The sequence below is a fragment of the Coffea arabica genome, chromosome 1e (assembly GCF_036785885.1).
Source record: "Coffea arabica cultivar ET-39 chromosome 1e, Coffea Arabica ET-39 HiFi, whole genome shotgun sequence".
Taxonomy (NCBI): domain Eukaryota; kingdom Viridiplantae; phylum Streptophyta; class Magnoliopsida; order Gentianales; family Rubiaceae; genus Coffea; species Coffea arabica.
Genome location: NC_092311.1, coordinates 57,292,815 through 57,316,784, shown reverse-complemented (window position 1 = coordinate 57,316,784; position 23,970 = coordinate 57,292,815). Strand labels below are relative to the sequence as shown.

Genomic DNA, 23,970 nt, shown 5'->3' with positions numbered 1-23,970 from the left:
ATGTCATTGTTGTTGAGAAAAGTTTAACATCAGTGTTTGATTTATATGTGCCTGTAAGTGGTGGCAAAAGCCATCTCCCTGAAGAGAGAGACAGAGAGAGAGGGAGAGAGGAAATTCATTTTGTTGCAGTCGTCTTTGCTTTTAACTTAGTTTAGACGTGTATTTCGTTGAGATCTTTTCGAATCATCGACAGATTTGTTAGTGTCAAATGACCAAGGCAATGAAGACAAATTGCTTTCATGACATAAGAAGCGTCCTATTTGTGTATGCATGTATTTGTGGGTAATGTCTGCTGTCTGCAGACTTGCTCCTTGGTGATTTTTGGTGGATGGTGCGTGCATGAAGAATAGTTCATCTGTTTAGATCAAGTAGTCAAATCGAAGCAATTCATTGAAGCATTCCAAGCTGTTGCCGTAGACGAAAAAGTTTCTTATTGTTCCGTGTGCGTGAAATCTTCAGGCTCAGGGGAACATCCATCTATATAGCTATTGACAGATTAATTCTGCAACGGACAGGAAAAGCATACACATTTGGCAATAAAATGATCTCAGTTTTTGCTCGAATCAGAATCAACTTACGAAAGTTATGTCCAGGTCACATAAAGTCATGCTACCCCGTATCTTGTTGATAGTTGAGAGAATTCTGAGAGTTCTCTGGTAGTAATCATTGGAGTTGACCTACTAGTTCTCCCTTTATATATTGTATTGATATTTTAAAATAGATAAATTAACATTTTACCCAAATTAATAATAAAAACAATAAAGACATATATGTAATTTGACTACTAATCATATAAAAATAAAAATATATAAACTCGAGCCAATTCGATGTGTCAAGCATACTCTAAAGAAAAATATGTATTTGTACATTTTTTTCTAATCTTTTTAAATAACACGTGTGTACTTTTTATATCTTAACCTAAGAATGAGATCTTAATACACTGGGATTTTTTTTAGGGTTAATATCATAAACCTCCCTTGAGGTTTCTTCTAATCACATCTAGCACCCCCCATGTTTTTGAAATCACACTTAATACCCCTGAAATGACAACTTTGGTATCTTGTCAGCCCCTCTATTTGAAAATGGTAGTAAAAAATGAATTGTAGGAGAGATACTTTATTTTTGTTCCACTTTTACCCAAAGCCCAAAATGATTAGTGAATTTTAGAAGATAAAAATAGAAATAAATAGGCATATGATATTAATTTAGAAGCTGAGGGTGTAAAAGTGTAATAAAAAGAATGTTATAACTAATTATCAGAGATTTTGGCGATATAGAGATGCATAACTAATTATGGACTGGGGCCGGAACGGTTGCACTCCGGAAGCTTGTGTGCATTTTGCACACGGTGTAACATCATTTGTACACGTTGTAACACTAGAACAACAGCGAGTAATTATACTACCTTTAACAGCAGTAACCGTCCCACACGGTGTAACATCATTTGTACACGTTGTAACACTAAAACAACAGCGAGTAATTATACTACCTTTAACAGCAATAACCGTCCCTACCCCTTCTCCACTAATTACATAGTCCATGATACTACATTGGATCGGTCTGGTAACATGATACGTAAGCCTTATATTGCAATCCAATTCTGAACAAAAACACCATCTACAACTAGTTGTTTAGATGGTGAGAATTGCAATGCACAAAACTATACACAAGTAGTTCTAAGATTAGTCAAACAACACCATAAGTGACAGGAAATATAAATTAGATGCACATTGCACCACTTATCAAAAAATTGTCCACAAAAGCTAACATTGCTTCAGTATTGCTGGGAGCTAAGAAGACTAGTACCTAAACTACTTCAGATACCAAAAGCAAGGATTGTGGGGAACCTTTAGCACTCTCAAAACATCATAAAGAAACTGCTGGTAATAGTGTTAGAGGCCACTATTGCAGCAGTATTAATGCTAACAAAAGTTTCGGCTTGAGATCCACCATTTAGAGTAGATTGAGCATTTGGTACAAAGGGAATTATACCTTGCTTGTTTACAGCAGCATTGGTTTTTCAGCATTTTCCCGCTTAAAAATTTGCCTGATGTTGGTGGTTTTTGGGTAATTTCTCACCTTTTGATTAGGACAACCTGTCACATTCTACTGCCAGAGGTGCTAAGTGTGATTTCAAAAACATGGGGGGTGCTAGATGTGATTAGAAGAAATCTCAGGGGAGGTTTCTGATATTAACCCTTTTTTTTATCCCTTTCGGTGGAGAATTTACGAAAGTTGAATTGGTAAAGAACGCACCAATAAAAGGTAGTTTTTTTTTTCCTTCCTTTCACACGCAAGCCTTATAACAAATTCCAAACCAATCATGCAATATCATCAGTAATAAGAATAAAAAATATGATTATAAAACATGAGTTAAATTAGAAAATGTTCAACCTTTGATTTTATTTTCCCAACATAAAGTTAGATGAGGTAAATCTGTCGATTGTCAAAACCCACAAGGCAGTCAGATATATTTAAACAAAATGTAAGGGGTTAACGTGAAATTACCCGAATATGCAACTGGGCGCATCGTCTTTGTCATCGGAATCATACGACCATAAGAGCACACCCACCATTTGTCGGATGAGTATCGCTGGTACTTAGCAATCTAGTTTGAGATTATTTAGTAGAACTGTAGTGGGACTTTTTATATTCAGATCATACATTTGTGATTTCACTCCCCATCCTTTCCAAAGTAGTAGAATTTTACAGCTACGCCTATGCAACAACAGATAACAGAGTAAGAATTATCAGAAAGAAAGCCCCTCTTTAACGAGTAAGGACTCGTCGGGGTTTTCTGATTTTGTCTCTGTGTACCAACCTTCCATCTTGAGCTCTTTAAACGAAAACTAATGGGTTTCAGTAACTGGGATTTTCGCGTTGGATCAGGGTGATTCAAACCAGTTCCTGGATTAGCCCCATTGATTTGTAATGGGATTGAATTGAAGAAAGGGCCTATCATGGAAAGTTTTCTTGGCGATTTTGTGCTGCCTTTGCTGCTTTTGATAGGTACGTGGGTCATTTTGTATTCCCATTATTCTTCCCCGACAAAGGCGTTTCTTGTTGATCGAATTTTACACGTCAAAGATGATACAAATGATCCAGGTGTTTGAATATGTCTTTGGGCAAATATTTTAGCATTTATTAGAGTTGTAATTATTTTTGTGGATCTTAAGGGGGCATATGATCTCGATTGTAAACATGTATTTGATCCCGGGATTGGAAATGGGTAGCCGGAATTGTGGATAAATATTCTGTTGCAGGGTTTTGTCTATCATGAGAATAGACAGAAGCACTTTCCTTATGATGGAAATCATTATGAAACATGTTTAGTGTAGTTGACAAGTCCTATCTTGAATTTTTGTAACCATGCCTCCTCTTTTTCTTGTGCTAAGTAGTGAGACTCAACTTTATTTGGTGTTCCCGTCTCTACTGTAACTCTTTGGACGTGTAGGATGAAATATTTGTTGGTTGTGAATAGAAACTTTGTAAATGTAGGTGCTTCTTATATTGTACTACTATCATTGTTCGTCATGCTTTTGTTTCTTACACAATCAGCAATATCGACATCTTTCTATAAGCACTTATTAGTATTTTACTTTCTGTCCCTGCACTTACTTCTCTGCTTCCTTGCAGCTGGTCTACTAAATTGGAGTTTGATTTCTTTCATTAATTTGGTGGCTTCTCTTGTAATTCGATTTGTGGCCCGAAAAAGAGGTAGTTGCTTATCCCTTTCTTGGCTTATCAGTGTGGACCTCTTCTCTGTAGTGATTTGTTAAACATTAGTCTCTAGGACCAAGAGGGAGGGAGGGACGGAGGGGGGAGATAAATATCTATATAGGAGAGAGAGAGAAATATATATATATATATATGTATAAAACTCTATGTTACAAAGGTAATAACTCTATGTTGCATTGTCTTCTCCCAACTGTTCTAACACAACTTTTTCCTTCATTCTTTAGGATTTCGCTTCAGATGCAGAAATTCGTTGCTATGGTGCATTTTTTTATTTTCTCTTATTGTGATATTTTCACAAGTGACCTTTCTTGTTATATCGGCAATTATGGGTTCGGAATGGACGGTTGCAGATGCCTGGTGGATGAAGCTCATTGGATTGATGAAGTAATATGAATTTGATTTTCTTGTGCACAGGCTACATGTGTTGCATTGTTTGACTTCATTTCTCTTCTCTGCTTTTCAATTTTATTATACATCCTCTCTCAAAGTACAAGAATTGACATGGTTTTGCAGACTTCAATCCTGGAGATCTCCACTGGTTGTATATCTCCTGATTATACAACTCTTAGTTGCTGTCATTGCGCTAACTGAGATCCAGTGGAACAGATTTGGCTTTTTCCGATTACAAGATTCTTGTTGGGCCTGTTTTTCTTCAGTGGTTGAGCATATAGGTTTGTAATTATTCACTCTATGTCTGTTTTGTTTGAATCTTTTATTTCTTCATCTATTATTCTCATTAGTCATGCAATCGACAAGTCATACTTAAACATGTTACGAGCTATGAATCATGTCACTATTTTGATATCTGAAGACAGGTGATTCATTTGCATCAGGGCATGAATAAGAATAAATGGAACATTTCAGTGGCACCTAGTGTTTCATAAGTAGATTTACATAATCTTTCTGGCCATGGTTAAAACATGAGCTAAGATTTTTTAAGGCTTGTTTATATGTTCAAATAGTTTGTTAAAAAGAATGGCACAAAATAGGTTGTTTTGAAAATATACTTCAACTTTTAGTTGGGCTACTTACAGTGGCATCTACTAGAATGACAAAGTAATATGATGAATATGAAAAATGTGAGCTCTTTGTCTTTATCTTCCTCATGAGATTGAGAAAGAAATCTTCTAATAATAGGAAGAGAGTGGATAAAAGTAGGATGACAAATCCCTAAGAGGAAAAAGAATAAATGTCAAAGTTCAAGAAAAAGAGTGAATAAGCAGATGATCCAAGTTGTCATACATTGCTGATGCATTGGTATATTTTGTGATTTTGTCTTCTTAGATCACCTTACTGCTGCCCTTGCTGCAAAAGTATTGTTACTCTTTCGTGACTTGAATGCATAAGTCCATTCACTGACAGCTTTTAGTTCGTACTGTAAGAACTCATGTCTTACCCTCTCTAGACACCACGGTGGCAAAAGCCTTCTTGCACTTCTTGTTTCTGAATCAGCAAAGTTGAAAATGATCTATCCGCTATAAATGTTTGCCCTGCTCAACTTCTTTCAAGAGCCCAACCCGTTAGCCTGTTAGTCAAAAGTGAATAATTATATAGTGAAGACTTTTACATTGCATGCTTTTCCTCGTTTCAAGTTTGTCATAGATCCTGTAGCTTGGTTAGTCTTTAGGTCAAGTATATTGAGCATTATCGGACTAATTTTATTCTTGCTTTTTTGCCTTCATATGATGATTGTGATTTGAGCTCCTTTCTGACAAAATGACATTTTCTTCCCCTTTCTGGGCTTTTATATGGAAGGTTCTCGTCTTAGGGTGGCTTCCTGCTTGTTGCTGCCTGGCATTCAGTTGGTTGTTGGAATTAGTAATCCTTCTTGGCTTTCTTTACCATTTTTTGTCTGTAGCTGTGTTGGTCTTGTGGATTGGTCTTTAACAAGCAACTTTTTAGGGCTTTTCAGGTATATTTATATTGCAGTTCTTCTTCTGTTTTGTTATCTGTAGTATACGTCCTCTTATTTTGCCAAAATATATGGAAATACATTTCATATGCCCAAAACCTTCTCATTCAGTTTCCTAATACTTTTGGTGGATTATTTAATATTCAAGGTGGTGGAAGCTTCTTTGGCTTTATGCTGGCTTCAGCATTTGCTTGTTGTATGTGTATCAGCTCCCAGTTGGCTTCCCAGAGATTTTCAACATGATAGCCAATTTCGTTGGTCTGTACAAACTTTCTCCAAAATCTGATTTGCAAGAAATTTCTTCCAGTCTTTCTTTGATGGCATTTTACTATGTGGTATGCACTTCTTACCACCTTATACATTCAGAATATAGTTTGGGATTGTTGGCGGAGTTCTATACAGCTATTCCTATAGTTTCAGAAATGAATTTATCAAGATTCTAAATACCTAGTGACATTTTGTGGAGTCATTATTAATTTGCTATTGTGGTCTGAGCTTTTATGTATGGCACAAGTATCAGTCATTGTTCTCCCTTTACTTTTGTTACTTTCTTGAAGTGAAAAATGCTTAGGATCATGTTGGTTGGTAAAATAAAGCTTTCTCAGCTAATCATCTAATATTATGTTTGGAAGAAAAGGGGTTTTGCTATGAAGATAATTGATGGTCATCTTTGCTGCAGCTAATAAGAGGCTCACAGAAGAGTTAGTTGAATTTTGGACTTTTATAGCAGGTTGTTCCATTTGTTATACCATACTTTTTTCTTTCAGTTTCTTCAATAGATTAAAGTTTATTTCTAGGAAGAGGAGATAGTAAAATGATTCAATGTGATTTGGAAATACAAGGAACCCTGCTTTGGAGGGTTATTACTAAGGAAAACAGGAGACTCTGTTGTTCTCTCTCTTATCTGGAATTGATATTCTTCATTATGCTTAACTTCCCTTATTCAACGATCTTTTTGGTGTCTGAAACTTCTTCTTTTGGGTTTGATGGTTCCAACTTTTGACATAGCCTCATTGCGATCAAATTAGCAGCAGGATTTATGGGTTTGTCCATTGTAGGTTGTTTTGTTTCCAAGTCCTTTAAAGTTGCCCTAGCAAGAAGTGATGTCCTGGACAGGGTAGTTTCGGGCATGTGACTATCATTCAATTTCTACGGAAGTCTGCTGGTATTTTACTGTAGGATTATATGAGATGACAAATTGGGAAGCATTGCTACTGTACTGTACACTACGGGGTACCTTGTAGGTTGAGTTAGAATAAGTTGCATGAGATAGATAATTTGACTTTAAAATTGAATAGAGACAAAGATTTGAAACACAGTGATACAATTCCCAGCACCCTAGTGTGAAGATAAAGGTTCGTGAGTAGAGAATTTGTAGTTGGCGAGAGGCATGATGGAACTCTGGAAGAGTAGCGACTCCTTTCTCCTATTTTGATGGAGATGCTTTTTGTTTCTTGTTTCTGGATATTTGTGTTAGTGTTCTGGAGCCAATGTCTATGCATGTTCTTGGATTCAGTAGATGTTCTAGTTTTACCTTGAATTCTAATATGTTGAGCTTTTTGGAAGAGTATCTTTATCTAGCATTACAATATATTGCTTTTACTTCCTGATCTGCTTTTCACTAGGGCTTTTTTTTTTTTGGCTTAATTACTTCTTGGATGGAAATTAAGTTCCTTCATGCTTGTTAATCCCTTGAGAATTAGGATCTAGCTGAGTATATATGTGTATGTTTTAGATAAAGATTTTGGACTCTAAATTTCACTTAGTTTTTGTCACTGAATTTTGAAATGCTTCTTCACACTTCATTATCAGTAAAATTCTTATTGGCAGAACATTCAGCTGTAAAAAATGAACTTCTCCTATATTGTTTCATTTGTCTCTCTCTCCATTTTGTAGTTACATGTATACGAGTTTATCTTATGAACACTTTGATGCTTAATGTAATACAGCTCTCCTGCGTGAAGTGTGATTTGGAGGAAATGGATTTCCTTATGTCCATAAGAGAGGGAAGCTTGACCGAGCAACTTCTGCCCTCAAGGCATCCATTTTTTATTCGTGAATTGAGGTAATTACCATGGAACATTTACTTATATCATCTGAGTAGAAATCAGCAACAGTCTCTTTTATTCTATCCCTTGGTCTTGTTACTCCTCTTCATTCTCTTATTCACTTCTTTCCATGTCTGCTTCTTGCTACCTCTGCTTATTTTCTTCTCTACTCACTCTCTTACATCTCACTACAACAAATTCATCCAGGATATAAGGAAGCACTTTGGTTGATAAGAACCAAAGGTATTTAACATCAAGAATGAAAAATAGAAATTAATTTGCTCTTGACTCTAACTTATTTGGGTTGAAAGGAATATTGTAAATCTTATCAACTGTCTTGATTGACACAATCCCCTTGAGAAAGTAATACCCCTTCATAGTGCTGTCAAGAGGTTGGAATGCACAAAAAAATCTAGGTATTAAAGTTCTATGAAATGGATAGCTAAATTTTACATGATTCAATCTGCATTAAAAGAAAACTTTTAGAAGCAATCAAGTAGTTTCCTTGGTTTTATTTGTCTTCTTATTGAACTTCCTGTTTCTAGTTCTGCCCAGAATTTTTTTTTAATCCTTGGTTTTCTTATGATCTTCCATTCTCATGACAATCTTTTGACAATAGGGGACTTCTAAGGAAGATTGTTGTTTCTTAGTTATTAATTCTTCCCTCCCCCGTAACCTGCCTCTCCAAAACATACTGTATTCTTCCTTTTTTTCTTTGGTTTCTTTGTTCCATTTTCATCTTCCATGTTTTGCTGAACTAGTATTGCTACAAACAGATCTGGTGTAAGGCATGCAAATGTATTTTTAAGGAGAACAGTTTTCCGGTATTTCACTATCAACTTTTTCACGTATGGTTTTCCGGTAAGTATCATTAATTTGTATAAATTGTTGTTTCTTTCCAGATTTTGATCCATTTGCTCACTTAAGAAGCTCCTTATCTAATTATGCTTGTCTACAATTTACAAAAGCATGAGGTGTTGTTGAGACGTCAAAAGCCAAGGCCCAAAGGAAGATGACTTCAAGTTAGCTTTTGGATTAAACTACTGCCCAAAGACGAGGCTTTCTCTAAATATATGAAGCCCATCTTCTTTTGACATTCCATTTATGATTCAGAAACCTGTTTTTTGTCTTGATCCTTCAGTTTCCTGAGTAACTAGTTGGTCCTTTTACTAAAGCATTTGGCTGAAAATTAGGGGATTTTTGCGAGTCACCTTTATCCCTTTTTGAACTATTCACCTGATACTGAGATTTTTGTGGAATCAGGTTTGCTTAGTCCTTGATTAGAAATTCACTTTCAATCCTGAACACAATAACTACAACTTATCATTGAAACTTGATTGAAGTTCAGGACAAGTGTCTTTACAAGGATATTAGGAGAACGAAGAGGAGATGAGGAATATCTGATGCAAGATTTACTAGAATTGGCTTGTAAGACTGGCTTATTAAGTTTGTTCTGTTTGCAGTGGAATTACAAGGCTTATGTGCATGCTTTTCTGTTCATCCATTGAATTGTTAATCACATTGGTGTTACTAATTGGATGCATGCATCACCAATTCTTTTGCAGTTTATTCCTGGATTTGGATACTGCTACTTGATTTATGCTCTTAAACATGCTTCTTAACAAACTTAGATAAGTGGATACATTGCTTTAACTTTTCATTGCTTGCTTACATCTGCTCGAGTTTTCATGTTGGGGAGAAAAATATGTTTTCTACTTCATCTTCTGGTTCAAAATTTCTTTTTCTTCCAATTCAGATATCTTGCTTGGAGTTAGGACTGATTAAATATGCCAAGGTGTTCATGTTATTCATTTCACATGATGACCAATAACACGAGCTCATGAACCCAATTTCTGCAAACCTTTGCTATTTTATCTGATTAATGCCATTCATTCAAAAGAAATGCCATTTATTTACCCTTTTGAATGTTGAAAGAGCCTTTTTAAGCAGAAATTATCTGCAGAGCCTGGTTGGCGGATGAGTGCTTTCATGCAACTGCTGATGCACTGGTTAATATCACAACTTTGTTGGAAGAAACTTATAGTTGTAGAAAAATTAAATTTCCAGCCTATTGTGTGAAAACTTTGGCTTAGAGTAACAAGTCAGAGTCATCATTGCTGTTGTTTTAATTTAGTATTTTCTAATTATGTTTCTACATTTCTTGAGATTGGTTGGTTAAAACTAACTTTTGTTGGTTATTAATAATCTTGTCATTGTATTATCATTATCAATTCTTATGTTTTAAACTTCCAGTGGTCAATTTGACAGGTCTCCTTGTTTGCACTTACATTTTGGAGCTTCCACTTCGCGAGTATATGTGCATTTGGATTGCTTGCATATGTTGGGTACATTTTATATGTTTTCCCTTCCTTGTTCCGTCTGCACCGATTAAATGGGTTGCTTCTTGTCTTTATTCTCTTGTGGGCGGTCAGCACATATGTCTTCAATGTGGCATTTGCTTTCATGAATTGGAAACTTGGAAAGGTTAAACCCGTGTGGCCAAATTGTATTTTTTTTCTTCAACTTCATTGTTTTTATGATAATTGAAAACCTTATTCTCTTTGCATCAGGACATGGAAATCTGGGAGATGGTTGGGCTGTGGCATTATCCCATTCCTGGCTTCTTCCTACTTGCTCAATTTTGTCTTGGAATTCTTGTTGCTCTTGGTAACCTAGTTAACAATACTGTTTTTCTCTGCACATCAGATGAGGAGGGGCAGTCATCAAAGGACTACTACAAAGAGGAAGGTCATTAGATGCTATACAGTGATGCCAAATTTCATGATGGTTCTTGCTTCTTGATAAAAAATACAGAAATTCTGTCCTTGCTGTGTTTTAGGTGTTTTAAAGTGTTCTCTTCCTGTTAAGATATATAGCTTCAAAACGATTTTGTACAAACAATTCCAATTCTTGTTATTTGTTATGTTCCTATTTTTTGTTTGACTCTTTTGTTTTTCAAGCATTTTATTGATTTGAGTGAGCCTTCTGGTTGTTGACTGTAAGGCATGCCTTTATTAGCTGTTGTGCTTCCTATTGTGCTGCTTATTGGATAACCAACTCAAGTTTTGTTACATATTTATCCTTTTTTCTTCGTTTCGGTAAATATTTCTAATCAACTTTACCACCAGTTAGTTGGACTGGGTGGCAAATTGTTTGGAATCCACTCTTCATGCTGATACTTAGCTGCTTATATTTATAGCTATAGTAAGTCAATGTTGCTTCCTTTGCCCCCTTTTTGCTGTATTTTTCTATTTATCATTAATTTGTTTTCAAATTATCTTTTTAGGTGCATCTTGCTATTGCATAGACAAGAATAGTTTTCCCTCTCTCATCATAGACAATGTACTAGAAACTTTTGACCTTTGAGTTTCTAATGTTGGTGTTGCTTTCTAATACGCAATTGTTTTCTATGAATGCAGTGAATGAAGAAACCAAAGTCCTTATTGTGGCTACAATAGCTTGGGGATTGCGCAAATGTTCTCGTGCCATCGTACTGGTGCTGATATTCCTTATAGCAATGAAACCTGGTTTCATCCATGCCGTGTATGGTATGTCAGCACAGATACTGTCATTCTTCTACACTAATGATATCTGCAATTGGCTAGGGCAGTTCATTCTGTGTGGTTAATTGAGTTATAGGAGGGATTGGATTAGGAGCATTTGTCCAATCTGATTCTGTACAGTTTTTTAAATTTGTCTCAAATCCTGTCATCTTTTGCAGTGATATTCTTCTTCATGTATCTTTTGAGCCATGAAATCAGTAAAAGAACGCGCCAATCTCTGATTCTTCTTTGTGAGGCTAATTTTGCCATACTGTACATTCTTCAGCTTAATTTGGTCTCAAAAACTCTGGAGAAGAAAGGCTCCTTAAGCATGGGAATCCTTTCTCAGTTAGGTACGGTTATCTGCATCATGGAAACTTATGTTTTGGGAGGTGTGGAATAAGGGTGTGCCCCTGCCAGAGGGTAGTTAAAGTGACAGATAGAAAATCATATCTCTCTCTCTCTCTCTCACTGCTTTTAAATTTCTTGGCCATATATGATTTTTACTTAATGTTCTTTGGCAAAATTCTGTAGGTCTCCTTGAAAGTGATAGTTCTTGGGATTTCCTCGAAATAGCTCTGCTCGCATGCTTTTGTGCAATTCATAATCATGGGTTCGAAATGTTGTTTTCATTTTCTGCAATCGTACAGCACACACCCAGTCCTCCAGTTGGATTTAGCATTTTGAGAGCTGGATTGAATAAATCAGTTTTGCTGTCAGTCTATGCCACCTCAAGCACCAGGGACAGTCATGACAATGCCTCCCATGGTAAATCTTGCCGCAATTTGCTTCATTACTCGACATTTTATATGTAGTCATTGCGTAATATAGTTTGTTGCTGAAATCGGTTCCTGGATCTGTGGGTTTGTCCTTGATGGATTTTTTTAGCTGATTATGGATTCTGATTTTGGATAATGAGTTTTTGTGATGTTTCGCTTGCTTTTGCATTCAGATAATAGATTTTTTTTAATAGCTAAAATCCATAATCAACCAAAGAGTAGCTTTTTCTGATTCTGATTATTCTATATAATCACTTTTGATAATCAAAAATAGCAAAATCTAGAGTAAACGAGACCAGGGCCTATGTCATGATAAGCTGTTTTTTGTCAATTTTTTTTCCTAAGTGGCTGATCATGAATTAGTTATTTATAGAGGCATCCCTGTCACTTCTTCGTTTCTTCGACTGGGAGATGGGGTTGCATTTAAGTTTTACATTTCGGGTTAACTAAGAATAAAGGAATACTGTTTCCATTCTCTTCATTTTTTATTGCTTTATTACTAGCTTGCTATTGTTTCAGATTGATTTTTGTTGCTCTTGTTTCAGAGAAAAGAATTGCTCTGTATCTTGGCGCGATAGGGAAGAAATTTTTGTCTGTGTATAGATCATTTGGAACCTACATCGCGTTTCTGACCATTCTTCTAACAGTTTACCTGGTGAGGCCTAATTGTTTGGCATTTGGGTACATTTTCCTTCTCCTTGTCTGGATTATCGGAAGACAACTTGTGGAAAGAACAAAACGACGTCTTTGGTTTCCACTAAAAGCGTATGCAATCATAGTCTTCATTTTCGTCTATAGTTTGAGCATTTTCCCCACTTTTGAGGCTTGGATGTCTGCAAAATTCAATCTTCAGTTGTATTTTGGCTATAACCCCGGTTCTTCATTACTGGAAAATGTTTGGGAGTCTTTAGCAATTGTAGTCGTAATGCAACTTTATAGCTATGAGAGGAGACAGAGCAAAAGTGTTAGATCAGAGGAATCAGATTTTTCTCAATTTGGGATTTTGGGGTTCATCAGACGCTGCCTAATCTGGCACAGTCATAAGATCCTGTTGATTGCATTGTTTTATGCTTCATTATCTCCAATAAGCGCATTTGGTGTTTTGTACCTTCTTGGTGTTGTCTTTTGTTCAACTTTATCTAAAGCTTCCCGAATTCCATCCAAATCATTCTTGATCTATACGGGTGTTCTAGTGACATCTGAGTATCTGTTTCAGATGTGGGGTGAATATGCTGAAATGTTTCCTGGACAAAGGCACTATGATCTATCCCTCCTCCTGGGGTTTCAGGTATACAAACCAAATTTCTGGGGTATAGAAGCTGGCTTGAGGGCAAAAGTTCTTGTGATTGCTGCATGTACCCTTCAGTATAATGTCTTCCATTGGTTGGAGAGGATGCCCACTTTTCTTGTAGATGTAGTTAATTCGGAGGAGCCTTGCCCACTTTTTGTCTCTGCAGAAGACGTCCTACCTGTTGTTTCAGTGCCCAATGGTGAAAATGACGCATCATCAAGTTTCAATGAACGATCTTCAAGAAAGATAGGAGTCACGAGTAGTTCATTGCCTACATTCAGCCCTGGTCTTTACCAATCATCTCATGATGTGTCCACGGCTGGAGTAGGATATAAGGATCACAATACTAGAAAATACTCATTTGGGCATATATGGGGGAGTGTGAAGGAGAGTCATAAGTGGAACAAGAAGAGGATTCTTGCCTTGAGAAGGGAGAGGTTTGAAATCCAAAAGACTACCTTGAAGATATATTTGAAGTTTTGGATAGAGAACATGTTTAACCTTTTTGGCCTTGAGATCAACATGATTGCTCTACTATTGGCCAGTTTTGCTCTTCTGAATGCAATTTCTTTGCTCTATATTGTATCACTTGCAGCTTGTGCTCTTTTAGAGCGGCATATACTTCGGAAACTATGGCCAATGTTCGTCTTCTTGTTTTCTCTTATCCTTGTGTTTGAATACTTTGCCATGTGGAAGCACCTCATGCCGTTGGATCCACATGTTTCAAGTGACACTAATGTGCATTGCCATGATTGCTGGAAAATCTCAAACTTATATTTTGCTCATTGCAGGAGCTGTTGGTTGGGTATGAATCTGTAATTCATGTTGAACTTCTCAGATTAGATGTATTATCCACTGCCCATGTTCTTTTTTCCCTATTTGCTAAGTATTTGACTGCTCAATTATAGAATTTCAAAAACTTGATCTAGCACGTAGTTTCTGAAAGGGTGGTCTTGCACTCACTCACACACACTCTCTTTGTCTCTCACAGAGACACACATGCAGACACCCACACAGACATGTGTGCACATTTTGGGGCTGGTCAATACGGGCTTGGTGGTATGAGGTATTTTAGCATGGTAATAGCTACATCTCAGGCTTCACTTGCATTAGTTGGGAATATAGTTTGAAAAGATTTTTTTTCCTTCCTCTCATTTTTTATCTTTCTTCCAGTTGAGTTTAGGCTGAGACATCCTTTTTTCTTTGTGGAGGCCCCCCCTGGCCTTATTCTTCTGCTAATCATTTTTTCTTTATCAAATTTCCTGTATACAAAAGTTCCTATTTTTTCAGTTACATTTAATTTTCGAGGTGGCCTAGTAGATAAATGAACATAGTGCACTTCTGAGACAATACCTAACCACGTGCTGAATTTTCCATTTCCTGTCAAGTACTGATTTTCTGATGGATCTAATTCAACCAAGACTTATATTTAACTGCTTATTTTGTTGCAGGGCTTATTGTTGATGATCCCCGAATGCTGATTAGCTACTTTGTCGTCTTCCTGCTTGCATGTTTTAAGCTCCGTGCAGATCATGCTTCAAGTTTCTCTGGATCATTTACATATCGCCAGATGGTTTCTCAAAGGAAAAACGCTTTTGTTTGGAGAGATCTGTCATTTGAAACCAAAAGCATGTGGACTTTCCTTGACTATTTGCGGCTTTATTGCTATTGTCATCTGTTAGATCTTGTGCTTGCTTTGGTTCTGATTACAGGAACCCTTGAATATGATATTCTGCACCTAGGATATCTTGCTTTTGCTTTGATTTTCTTTCGGATGAGGCTTACGATATTAAAAAAGAAAAACAGTATCTTTAAGTATCTGCGCATATACAATTTTGGAGTTATTGTTCTTTCTCTTGCATATCAATCTCCTTTTGTGGGTGATTTTAGTGGGGGAAAGTGTGAAACTATTGATTACATATATGAGGTGATTGGATTCTACAAATATGACTATGGGTTCCGGATAACCTCCAGATCTGCTTTAGTTGAGATAGTCATTTTTGTTCTGGTATCACTACAGTCATACATGTTTTCCTCCCCTGAGTTTGATTACGTATTTCGGTATCTTGAAGCGGAGCAAATTGGGGCTATTGTACATGAGCAAGAGAAGAAAGCTGCATGGAAAACTGAACAGTTTCTTCACATTCGTGAATCTGAAGAGAAAAAGCGCCAGCGCAACTTCCAAGTAGAGAAGATGAAGTCCGAGATGCTTAATTTACAAATCCAGCTTCATAATATGAACTCTACATCTGCATGTGATGACTCTTCTCCTGCAAGTGAAGGGCTTAGAAAGAGGAAGAATGCCACAGTAAATACAAATATGAACAGTGGAATTCTTGAAAAGCAGGATATTAATACTCATCCTGATTCAGGTTTTGCATTTGATCTGTACGGTTCTCCAAGTAATGTAAGAGGAGAGAGTCCTTTTACAATGGAATTTGCAAAGCAACCAATAGAATCTCCTCTTGGAGAGATCACTGAGCTTGAGGAATGTACAAGTGAAGGTTCATTTCTGGAGTCTGACAGAGAAAGGAAAGGCAGAGGCCAAGCAAGTGAAAACCCTTTAGTCTCTGCTGTACAGTTGATTGGTGATGGTGTTTCTCAAGTGCAATCAATAGGAAACCAAGCAGTTAACAATATTGTGAGCTTTCTTAATATTGCACCTGAAGATTCAGATACAAATGAGCACACAGCTGCTGAGGAGGGGGTCTTTCAGGAGAGTGAGAGCCAAAATGTGAGGTACGCATGCTTGGATCGTGCCTCTTCTGTGCAATCTGACAGAAGTAGAGCATCTGACACTGCAAGTTTGCAGATTGGAAGGATCTTTGGCCATATTTGGTCTCAGATGCGGTCGAATAATGATGTTGTTTGTTACATTTGCTTTGTACTGGTATTTCTGTGGAACTTTAGTTTGCTTTCGATGGTTTATTTGGCAGCTCTATTCTTGTATGCTCTTTGTGTCAACACAGGGCCAAGTTACACTTTTTGGGTTATCATGCTAATCTACACTGAAATTTATATATTGATTCAGTACCTGTATCAAATTGTGATCCAACATTGTGGTTTCAGCATCCAGTCAAGCCTTCTTCAAGAACTTGGGTTTCCAACAAAGAGGATAAAGTCATCATTTGTGATAAGTACATTGCCTCTTTTTCTAGTGTATCTATTTACTCTTGTTCAGAGCTCTATAACTGCCAAAGACGGTGAATGGTTTTCGCCAGGGTTTAGTAAGGGGAGATTGTTGCACCGCAAGGAGGTTCTGCAGGTTTCTACTTTGAGTGGGACAGCAAAGGAGCTGGTCCAGCTAGTGGCAAAAATGGTCAAAATGGTGATTAGCAGCTGCAGTACATATTGGAAATCACTGACACAGGAAGCAGAATCTCCTCCATACTTTGTCCAGTTGTCTATGGATGTTCATTTGTGGCCAGAAGGTGGAATTCAACCAGAGAGGATAGAATCTGGAATTAATCGTCTGCTACAGCTTGTTCATGATGAGAGATGCAAAAATGAAAATCATTGTTCTTGTGCTAGTAGGGTTCAAATTCAAAGTATTGAAAAGAGTACAGAAAACCCAAATGTTGCCTTAGCTGTTTTTGAGGTGGTTTATGCCTCACATAGTGAGGAATGTAATGCCAAAGAACAGTACGAGTCCCTAACACCAGCGGCTGATGTAGCAAAAGAGATCCTTGAAGCACATAATGCTGGTTTTACAGAGGGAATTGGATTTCCTTACCATATAATCTCTGCTATTGGAGGTGGTAAAAGAGAAGTTGATCTCTATGCCTACATATTTGGTGCAGACTTGTCTGTTTTCTTTTTGGTTGCTATTTTCTATCAATCTGTCATAAAAAACAAAACTGAGTTTCTCGAGGTTTATCAGCTTGAGGACCAATTTCCCAAAGAGTTCGTATTTATTCTAATGGTATGTATATATTACCTTTTGTTTCTTTGCCTTTTGATTTCCTAAAAATAATGTTGAAATCTTGTAGCTAAAAGAAAATATGAAGAGCTAGGATGAAATAATTTACTTCATCAACCTGGCCTATTTGCAGTAGCAAGCAGATGCTTTGACCTAGTTAGCAATCCTGATACTTCATTTGAATATTTCTTATTTTGGTTGAGCAATGCTTTTTGATTGTTATAGCAGTGGATAATATTATGTGTTTTATAGCTGCATTCCTTTGAGATTATCTAACTTGTAATAAATTTTATTCCCATGTTTATGCAGGCTATCTTCTTCTTGATCGTAGTTGATCGTGTTATCTACCTCTGTTCTTTTGCCACAGGAAAAGTTATATTCTATCTGTTCAATCTTATCCTTTTTACCTGTGCGGTCACACAGTATGCCTGGCACATGGATACCTCCCAGCAAAACACTGCAGGTTTAGCTCTTCGTGCAATATATCTGACTAAAGCAATTTCTCTGTCACTACAAGCTATGCAAATCCAATATGGGGTACCACATAAGAGCACCCTGTACCGGCAGTTCCTCACCAGCAAAGTTTCCCGAGTGAATTATCTAGGTTATCGGCTTTACCGTGCCCTGCCTTTTCTATATGAACTACGATGTGTTCTTGATTGGTCGTGCACTACAACAGCATTGACAATGTATGATTGGCTGAAGGTGAGGTTATCCAATGTTTTTTTTTCTGCTATACCTTGGTAAGGTGCAAAAAGACTTTTAATAAGTGCATCTTGTGAGCATGATCATCGTTGTCTGGCCTCATATGTGCTTGAAGTTTGTGAATGGCCCTGCCAGGTTCATAAAAAAATTCAAGTTCTATAAAAGGCAAAATGGACCAAATTAAGCCATTGAATGGAGTTACTGAATACATATATGTGGCACAAAACTTTTTGTGGGTAGGTTGTCCAGCATCTTTGTCAAAGCTAAAACACAATCTCTTTGCATCATCCAAATGAGTGGACTTTACAACACAACACAGATGTCAAAACCTTGCAATGGAGCTTTCAGTCTTTAAGAAAAATGGTCTTTATCTAAGTCAAAATTGGTTATGAATTTCAGTTTAGTCTACATTCTTTGTTCTAACCACATTTTTGTACTTTGATTTGTTCCTCTGGCATCTGCATGAAAGCGAAATTGAAGTTGGTTGTACAGCCTAATTATTCTAAGGTGACATAATAAATTAAGGACCTAATATGCCAATCATCCTGAATGATTGGTATGGTTTGTTGGACTAAGCTGGTTATTATTGCATTTCCAATGCTTGGAATTCTTCAGGCAGCCTTTTGTTGTGTTACTGCTTGGAGCTGTTATTTCTATTGTGGAATCAATGGCTTTGACCTGGTTGTCTCTAGGATAGCTCTTTCAGATTGGTTAATTAGTTTTCTTGATCTGGTAATATACAGAGCTGTCAAGAAGTTGAGGGAATTGTTTTGGAGAACTGAAGTTTGTATATTTCTTTTTGTAGTTGGAGGACATTAATGCAAGCTTGTACCTCGTCAAATGTGATGCTGTTCTTAATAGGGCTAGACACAAGCAAGGGGAGAAGCAGACCAAATGGACCAAGTTTTGCAATGGGATATGCTTATTCTTCATTTTAATTTGTGTAATTTGGGCTCCTATGCTGGTAAGTAATTCCATTCTATCTGCACTTAGTGTGTAATAGTGACCATGCTGGTAAGTAATGATACTGTCTTTTTAAATGTTCAAATGTGGATGGGGAAAATGTGCAGTTGTAAAATCAATCCAAGTTAGCTTAACAATATCTTTAATCACTCATCATTTTTGGGTTTTTTTGAGTATTCCACCATCGTTCTTGGACGAGATAACTTCAGTTAGTCAAAATTTACTAGGCTGTGTGAGATAACTTTGGTAACGCAAAATTTACTAGGTTGTGTGGGTAAAGGATTAAGCCTGTATGTGGTCTATCTTGTGTGCTGTCTTACCTGGACAGGTCTGCACTCTGATGGTTAGCTAAAATTTCAAACTATTCTTAGTAGTAAAACCATTGGAGCTGGATTGGCATTTTAATGAAAAGAGTGCAGATATTATGTTGCAGGGTTTGACAAATATTTTCCAAATCATAAGCTCCAATACACCAAGCAATATCATATTTGGGATGAGGTTCTTCTGCAGCCGGATGTTATGATAAATCCTGTAGAAGCTTGTCCAAAAAGTTGTGAAAATTGTGAATGGATTTATTTTATTTTTCCATTTTATCCAAAACCTTTGAAGAAAGTACTGTAATTTGGAATTAAAGAAATGCTCTCCCTATCTCTCACTATGTTGTGGGCATAAATGCCATTTGGTACTTGGCTATTTCTATATTGGTCATCATGGGTTTGGATTGCTCTCATCTGAAAACTACTCCAATTGGAAAGGTGGTAGTTCCGTGACATGTAGCAGATCCCGTGGTTATGATTTCTTGTTTATACATGGAAACCTTTAAACAATGTAATATCTGACAAACATGATCAAGGTAAACTTACACTCCAGGTGCAAGTCTCAATAAAGTTACACTACCAATTATGTGTTTTAGGGGGTAAAATTTTGAGATATTTATGTTTGGATTACGTCATATCCCCTTGATTGATAGCAATCAAGTTTTCTAGTCAGTGAAATACATTATATAACATACTGAGAAAGTGTCATAATGTAGTCTTCTAGGATTGGGTTTCTTTTACCACTTTAATGAGCTGAATTTAGTTTAGATTTTTATAAAATTCATTATACCTGATAATTTCTACATACCATTATGAACTCATTTGCATAGTTTGGTCTGCATGTTAAGTTCTTCAGCAATGAATTTGCTCAAACTTGTTTACATGGATGCCTCAACAAGAACTATCCTTTAAAATCTAGCCTATCAGAGGACTTTGAACGTGCATTATCTGCTGACCTAGGTGATTATCTCGTGGCCCTAGAGCTGCTGATCAACAATTTAATCAAGCTTTTTCTATTTTTCTGTTGATGAGACTAGATTTGTCCATGTGATGCTGTTGTTCATTTTTAATATGGGAGTTGGTGGATTCAATGCTTCTGATAGGTCATGGATTCAGTAGATTTTTTCCATATTCCTTGTGATTTTTTTGGTTTCTTCCCAAGAGAAAATGCAGCACATTATGGTTAATTTAGCTCTTGATCCTACTATTATTCTGTAAGCAAAAATTTGTCAAACTGTAGTAATTTGTTAGACTGCTAAATTTTTGGGAAGCACCTCAATGGAGTAGCTACTTGGATTTTGACTATATAAAAGGAAATGATATGTTCCATTCCATCTGCTTCTAGCTAGGTAAATAATCATCTGCCTGCATGTCGACTGGCTCACTATTTGTAACTGAACATAGTCTTTTGCTCTCTAAGTACAGATAAAGTCAAATTGGAACTGCAGTGTAGTTATTTGTCTACATTGATTTGAAACTGGAATCACTTCACTCAAATGTGAATAGCGTACTTTGCTTTATTTCAGTGATGGATCCACTAAGTAGACTATAAATGCAGATGTATAGCAGTGGTAATCCAACAAATATTGCGAATCCCATAAATGATGCAACTGTTCAGCTTGATATCAAGACAGGTGGTGGAAGGTTGACGTTGTACCAGACCACTCTTTGTGAAAAAATTTCGTGGGATCAGCTGAACACAGTCATTGATCTTGATCCTCAAGGTTATTTGGATACATACAATGTGCGTGACATCCAACTGGTTTGCTGTCAATCTGATGCGAGTACTTTGTGGCTTGTCCCTCATATGGTGCAGAGAAGGTTCCTTTGGTCTCTCAATGAAGAGATGAATATCAAGTTTTCTTGGATTCTTACCAGAGACAGACCAAAGGGCAAGGAAGTTGTTAAATATGAAAGAACAGTTGATCCAATGGATTGCCCAAAACCATCAGAGGTTGAGGCAGTGTTTAATGGCACTAGTAGTAGTTTTCGGGTGCGAAACATCTATCCAAGATATTTTCGCGTTACTGGTTCGGGTGATGTTAGGCCTTTTGAACAGGAGGTATGCTTTTTCCTAATGTTCTTCCATCATCAGCCACCAACCAACACTTACCCTTCTCTACAATGTAATGTTGTGCTTCTACATTTCTTCTCGTCAGTGTACTGTTCAGACTGACCCTTGCATGTTTATATTTTCATCCAGTGGGTGTAGCATTACGAAAATATGCATGTTCTTTTAAATTTTTATATCTATTCTGGAAAGAATTACAGTTTTCAACACAAGGACCATGATGTGGAATCTTTTACTTCAAAATATTACATGAGTACAAGATACTGATGTAAAAATTGTTTGGCTCACCAAAAAAGTGAGATTCAATTTCTGGTGGAAAAAGTGTTACTTAGTTGAACATACTCTATTTAGAGTTACTGGTGAACTTGATAAATACATGTCCGTTGACTATTTTACCATGGAGAAATAAGATGTTCGCCAATATTTGACAGGCTAACGATGTCAGTGCTGACCTTGTCCTTAATAATGGGAATTTGGAATGGTGGTCCTTTCATGATATCAATTCGTTGGATGTTAGTGGCTGTGGAGGGTTAAAAGGGCCAATGGCCATCATTGTATCAGAAGAAACCCCACGTAAGTAATTAGTAATATTTATTAGATACCACTTTGAAGTTCTGGTTTTCCTTAGATGTTATCAGTCCACTTCTGGATGTGATTGTGCCGATACATTTTGTTTATAGACATTACCTTGTCCCTTTTCCTATACCATGGTACTCTTATTGTGCCCCTGTCTCTACCCCTCTCTCCTTGCAGGGGCTTTTTTTCTGCGGTCGAAGAAAACCACTCTTTGACTCTGGAAAATTGGCTAAATTTAACATGCATTATGTCATATCTATCCCACCAGTCATATTGAATCAACTAAAGGCTAAAGGTTTTGGGTGGATGTAGCTGGGAAAAAGGGGGAGTCGCAGATCTGAGATTTTAAAATGCCATAGAAGTTAGTAGGGTGTTATTTGAACCAAGGGATAGCTTACCACTTTAGGCAGTAGGGAAAAGCTGCCTCTCTTGTTTTTAAGTTTTATACCTCATTCTCATGTGACTTTGTTTATGATATGTCAAAACCATGTCAGAGGGTTTCCTTGGCGAGACGCTCAGCAAATTCAGTATCTGGGGCCTGTACATTACATTTGTGCTAGCAGTTGGACGCTTTATCAGACTTCAGTGCTCTGATTTGCGAATGAGGATCCCATACGAGAATCTTCCTTCTTGCGACAGGTACATTGCCCTCTACTGATTATGATTTAAGTATGCAAATGCAGCTAAATATATTTAATAACAGCATACTGTTAATTGTCATGTTTTAGTATAGTACAAATTTGAGTATTGATGCTTATACTCCATAAAAGGGAGGTTTTATGAATGTCCTTTCCTGGAGATATACTCCTCCTGAAATCCGTAGCAATCCTGACACTTGTAGGGAAGAGTGTTATGTCGCTGTAGCCACAACGAAAAAACAGTGGACAGAGTTGGTCTGGGTTAAAGGTTGTCAAACATAATAATTCATGTTTTTGTAACAGAGAGCCCACGAAGCAAATTATGGTATTGTCATTTTGAAAGGGTATGAGCAGAAACTCACCTTGTCCTGTAAAGGAGTAGTTTGCATCTCAGTGCAGAAGCACTGGCAACATAGCAGAAAGGAGTTGCATCTCTGATTTTGACAAAAAGACAACAATTTCTTTGAGTTTTTAATCATTCTACCTATTAGTGGAATAAATGATGGTCCAAGGGTTCTTACTTGGGGAATCTTGGACTTAATTAGAGTTTTTTTTTTAATTGAATCATCACATTATATTTTTTGGGAATTGGTTGGAATGTGTTCTTATTAATTACTATAGGATTTTGGTTTACACCTCCTCTTGTTGCAAATGCTTGCGAAAAAGCTTTTGTGACTAATCGTATAGGGTATTTTGGCTTTCTCCAAAGCGGCCTTGAAGACGTCCTCCTGCAAGTATAGTCGCAATATTTCATTTGACATATGGGTTTTGCAGGTTGATCGCCATCTGTGAGGATATATATGCTGCTAGAGCAGAGGGAGAACTTGGAGTAGAAGAGATCCTATATTGGACGCTGGTGAAGATTTACAGGTCACCTCATATGTTGCTTGAGTACACGAAGCCAGACTAGATTGTCAATCGCAGCGCTCCCTTCTTTTACAGGGTCAACATACTCTTGATACGGCTAACGTTTACATGTATATGAGAAATACTGACCAGAGGCAGCCTTTTGATTTGAGACTTAGAGATTACTCTGCTAGGCTTCTCGATCACATTTTTTAGTTCGATGTCGGGAAGAATTAGTAACACACAGTTCCGTTATGTATAGTTTTTCAGTAGTTTCATATTGCCCAACTGCATTTATTTACTTTAAAAAGGTTGTAAATATTGGGTAAGAGCCCTTGACCGCATTGTAAAAGTTTTTAGCGTGTATAATAGTATCGTCTTTGATGTGCAAAATGTATTGAAAACCATGTCGTCGGTTCGGAATGGATAAATGGAGTCTTCGCTTTTGTCACTCTCAGCTCTGCTATCAAGTAGGGCTGCAAACGAGTCGAGTCGAGTTTTGGCCTTATCGAGTCGAGCCTTGACTTAATTTCATCGAACTCGAGCTCGAGCTCGACGAGTTGGTAATTTTTGAGCTCGAGCTCGAAAAAAATAAAAAATAATTATTTTATTTTTAAAAAAATAA

At 36.9% G+C, this 23,970-nt stretch overlaps 1 protein-coding gene across 12 annotated transcripts; it reads left to right on the top strand.

Annotated features, from left to right (window-relative positions):
• The first annotated feature begins 2,430 nt into the window (after nucleotides 1-2,430).
• On the top strand, nucleotides 2,431-23,738 carry LOC113733981 (piezo-type mechanosensitive ion channel homolog). 12 transcript variants are annotated; one of them, XM_072067880.1, is made up of 22 exons: nucleotides 2,441-2,596; nucleotides 2,890-3,105; nucleotides 3,637-3,717; nucleotides 3,963-4,122; nucleotides 4,252-4,409; nucleotides 5,494-5,650; nucleotides 5,799-5,985; nucleotides 7,600-7,715; nucleotides 8,475-8,559; nucleotides 9,967-10,182; nucleotides 10,269-10,446; nucleotides 11,118-11,246; nucleotides 11,420-11,593; nucleotides 11,775-12,008; nucleotides 12,565-14,115; nucleotides 14,762-17,232; nucleotides 17,539-17,934; nucleotides 18,740-18,898; nucleotides 20,773-21,276; nucleotides 21,717-21,858; nucleotides 22,356-22,500; nucleotides 23,274-23,738. In XM_072067880.1, the coding sequence occupies exons 2-22, from the start codon at nucleotides 2,961-2,963 to the stop codon at nucleotides 23,407-23,409; spliced, it is 7,524 nt and encodes a 2,507-aa protein (XP_071923981.1). In that variant the 5' UTR covers nucleotides 2,441-2,596; nucleotides 2,890-2,960; the 3' UTR covers nucleotides 23,410-23,738. The 12 variants fall into 12 exon arrangements, with proteins under 12 accessions (XP_071924001.1, XP_071923981.1, XP_071923992.1 ...); XM_072067890.1 differs by having other exon boundaries at nucleotides 2,442-2,596; nucleotides 2,890-3,009; XM_072067879.1 differs by having other exon boundaries at nucleotides 2,442-2,740.
• The last annotated feature ends 232 nt before the right edge of the window (nucleotides 23,739-23,970 follow it).